The sequence below is a fragment of the Lytechinus variegatus genome, chromosome 15, assembly GCF_018143015.1.
Source record: "Lytechinus variegatus isolate NC3 chromosome 15, Lvar_3.0, whole genome shotgun sequence".
NCBI lineage: Eukaryota > Metazoa > Echinodermata > Echinoidea > Temnopleuroida > Toxopneustidae > Lytechinus > Lytechinus variegatus.
Window position 1 is genome coordinate 22,145,913 of NC_054754.1, and position 4,305 is coordinate 22,150,217.

The 4,305-nt window shown below is 39.1% G+C and overlaps 1 protein-coding gene across 1 annotated transcript; it reads right to left on the reverse strand.

Moving 5' to 3' along the window:
• Positions 1–311: 311 nt before the first annotated feature.
• On the reverse strand, positions 312–1,635 carry LOC121429091. The gene is made up of 2 exons (XM_041625994.1): positions 439–1,635; positions 312–335 (listed from the first exon to the last, which is right to left on the reverse strand). Exons 1-2 carry the CDS (start codon positions 1,633–1,635, stop codon positions 312–314), a joined length of 1,221 nt encoding a protein of 406 aa, XP_041481928.1.
• Between the last annotated feature and the right edge of the window lie 2,670 nt (positions 1,636–4,305).

Sequence of the window (4,305 nt, forward strand, 5' to 3'; positions counted from 1 at the left end):
GTCATTCTGCAATTTCAAAAGGGCTGTCTCAGTGCTGAAATAGGATCTATATGCTGACTGCATTGGATCGTATAAGCCATTATCATTTACGTGTTCTGTTAGTTGAATTGATACTACCTTTTCTATCACTTTAGCAATATGTGAAATATTACTAACAGGCCTGTAATTACATAATGTGTCTTTATTCAGATTGTTTCTCTTGATTATTGGTGTAACTATAGCCTGGTGAACACCATCTGGAAATGTACCAGATGATAATGAGCTGTTTACAATAGAGGTCAGAGTAGGTATATTGCAATTGACAAGTTTTTTCAAAAGCCAAGTAGGTTGAGAATCTGACAAAGAAGTGGCATTAGACATATTGTTCACAATGCGTTTGATATTATCCTCACTGACAACCTCAAAACAATTCAGCATACTTTCATGAAAAGAACTGACCTGATTTTCTACACTTCTAGGTTCAGATGTATTTGTGACATTGTTGCGGATATCACTTATCTTCTTGACAAAGAACAAAGAAAAACGATTTGCTAGATCAAGAGGATTATCATACTCGGGGAGAAACTTAACATTCTTGTGGAGCAGATTATTAACAACATTAAAAACTGTTTTGATATTGGCTTTACATAGTAACTCCGTATAGTATTTTTGCTTAGCCTTAACTATGAGGTCGTTAACATGCTTGTTAGCTAGCTTAAAAGATGTGTGATCAGTGTCAGAAGAACTTTTGATCCATTTCCGTTCAATCCGTCTTCTTTCTCGACGGGCAGTATGGATTTCCTCATTGAACCAAGGATTGCGAACCCTTGTGGAGCGGAGACATGATTTCTGTGGAGCAAACTCATTAACGCAGGCTGCAACAGATGTGTTATACGCAGTAAGAACTGAATCAACATCACCCGCCGAGGACAAGTCATTAAGTTTGTCAATCAGTGCCTCACTAAATCCTTCAATGTCCATTTCCTTGAAGTTCCTGAAAGTCCGCTTAACTTTCTTAACCACCGGCCGAGGATACCTGAGTACAAACCGGATGCAGTGATGATCAGACATGAGACTCTGATGAATGACAATGTCTTCAATGATGCAGCCATGACAGGTAGGACTGATGTCTGCAGAGTATTGTCCTTGACGATTACTCTCATCTCTGGTCATTACAAGGTCCAAAGTGTGACCCATGTTATGGGTAGCTCCGATGACATGTTGAACCAAGTTAGCAGATTCTATGATGGATAGGAACTGAGCTACATCAGACTTTGAAGGTTTATCGACGTGAATGTTAAAGTCCCCAAGAAGAAGAACACGCCCAGCCAATCGTGATATCTCAGCAGTAAGGTCATCGAATTCTCGAAGAAAGTCCGCTGTACGGAGCTGATTCTGCACAGAAGGTGGTGGTCGGTAGACTACAAAGAAATGCACTTGACCTGCATTGCTAACAACGTGTGCAAGCTCAAATGTAGAATAGGTCATAGAGTTGTCCATTTTCAGCTGCAGTTGAAGTGGAGACTTAAAAATAACCGCGATGCCGCCATGAGGATCTGTTGGTCTTGGAGCATTCACAACCACATATCCAGCTGGTAGGCATTCTGCGATGACGACTGGATCTTCTGCTCGAAGCCATGTTTCTGTTATAATCATTACATCAGTATTGTGTTCAGAAATATAATCATTGAGTAGGAATGTCTTATTACGTACAGAGTGAGCATTCCATAAACATATCTTTAAACAGGACTCATGAACCTTTTTATTATTGGTATCAATAACAATCAAGTTATGATGATTAATTCCCTGTACAGAAGATTTGTCGTTCAGACTAAACTGAGAGATACCAGTAAGTACTGGGATTCTACGTTGCTTTCTACAACCTCCCCGTTTCCCACGATGAGCTTTCTTTTTGAGTTTACGATTTATTCCTAACCTCTTGATATTTCTCAAAACATCAGGATGGAGGAAATGGTATTGTAGTTTATTGGGTAAAACATTACATTGGAAAAGATCAAGTCTAGTGTAAGATTTACCCACCACATCATGAACAATATGTCTGTCATCTGTGAGTGCTTGTGTACAATTCTCAGAGAACAAAGGTCCAGGATTTGGACTGACATCACCAGATATAAGTATTATCAACCTAAAAGAGGCATTCGAGTTGGAATAGTACAACATATGTGATCCAATAACTTTTACTCTAGATGGTGATATTACACTACAGGGTCTATACTGTAATACTACATGACAATCAACAACATGTACACTGGCCAGTGTAAGAACCATAACAAAGGTGACAACCCTGATAATCTCCATTGTTAAACCAAATCACATTCATGTACACATAAAGAAAGAATGACACGGATGGTTGACATTGAATAGTCAAGTACATTGAAAGAAACACAGTATGGCAGCAAGTACAAACTCACCTAACATGTACAGCATAGGTATATGCAAAATATAAATCAATCACTGACAATACAATATGTCGAAATCACTCAAAACTTGTCTAGCAGCTTCTATGACATACAAAGACTCATATATATACAAAAGATAAGGTAACATAAACAAATAACACAATTAATCTTAATGCAAAGACAGAGCAACAGAGAGTCGCCAGCTAAGCGCACACCTCTGTAACCTGCAAAAACGATCTATTCACTCACTATTTGGTTTTATTTTTATTTTTCTAATTTTTCATCGAACTAATAAATATTTGTATTTTTTGCAGTATTTAATCAATCATTAAAATCTATATAAATATATACATAAATATTTCATTTTCGTTTGTTTATTCATTTATTTTATATTCTCATTATTCGAGAGCAACGACGCTGCCAAGCTCATCATCCCGGTACCCTCGAGCAGAGGGGTGGTGGGAACGATGGGAAAGGATATCAGAGGTGGGATTTCAACAAAAGGGGGTTGATTCAGACAACTTCTGAGCATGCTGAGCTGAGCTTGCAAGTTACAATGGGAGGAGTGACCATGGCCAAGCCAAGAGCCCCGGGCGAAGTCTGCTGGGCAAACCTTTTACCCGAGTATTAAAAGGGTCTGAATTGCAGCCTACTCATGACTTGTGTACTGAAGGACATCTCGCTAAACAGCAAGATTTGTATGTGTTAGTCTTTGCGTGGAGGCACACTTGTTAATGAAAATTTCAATCAGGGTCTGTGCCTGCAGCCTAGGTGGGGGCGATATATGCGCATCCAGCTTTCCGCCAGAGCCAGTGATATTGTGGATGAGCGAAATCCTCCAGAAGGTGATACATGGACTCTAGAATAAATACACATAACAGCCGAGCATGCCGAGTGAAGCGTCGGAAACGTGCTTATACGACCACAATACAGTAAAAAGTGGATTGTATGTAAATGACATTTAAACACTGCGAAGCGTTCGAAAGGAGATGTTCAACAACATGATCAACATCAGAATTTGTAATCTGAAAAAGTCAAAATTCAAGCAAAGCGTCCAAAAATAAATTTTGAGATACATACAAAACTATCCATCGAACGAAAAACAAATGATACGACGTGCTAAATCTGAACTCCAAGAAGAAAAGTGAAGAGGCAAGAGAGAAATTTTCTCGCCGAAAAGTTTAGGACAAACAAAACCGTAAAACTGGACTACCTGTCCACTACTAGATCACCGGCCGAAGAGATTTCAAAATTCGACCTCGGAGTCTAGACTGTGGATAACCGCTTGTTAACGATCTTCTTTCGTTAAAAGTTATTATGACGTCATTGAGGAGAAGTCCTGCTCCTCCGAGGACCCGAGGGGTACCTATATATACTACTACAAACAAAACCGTAAAACTTGACCATTTGTCCACGACTAGATCGCCGGCCGAAGAGATTTCAAAATTCGATCTCGGAGTCTAGACTGTGGATAACCGCTTGTTAACGATCTTCTTTCGTTAAAAGTTATTATGACGTCATTGAGGAGCAGTCCTGCTCCTGCTCCTCCGAGGATCCGAGGGGTACCTATATATACTACTACTTCTCCGCTTGGCATGCTTGGGGGAATACCCAATAATATTTATCGACTGTGCTTGTGGAAAATGCTGTGCGAACGTGCACAAAAGTCCATGCGATATTCTTAAAAGTTGTGCAATAGGCCTATCGTCAAGCTGTTTTTAAGGTTTCGCACTCTATGACGTCATAGAGGGGTACCTATATATATACTACTCAAGTACAATCATTAAAAGGTTAAACAACACAAAAAGTAAAAAAAAAAGAAAAGAAAAATATACATAATAGTTATATCGAAGTATACTATTAACAGAGGGTAAATAGTTAAACATGCAAGGAGCAGGTAAAAAGG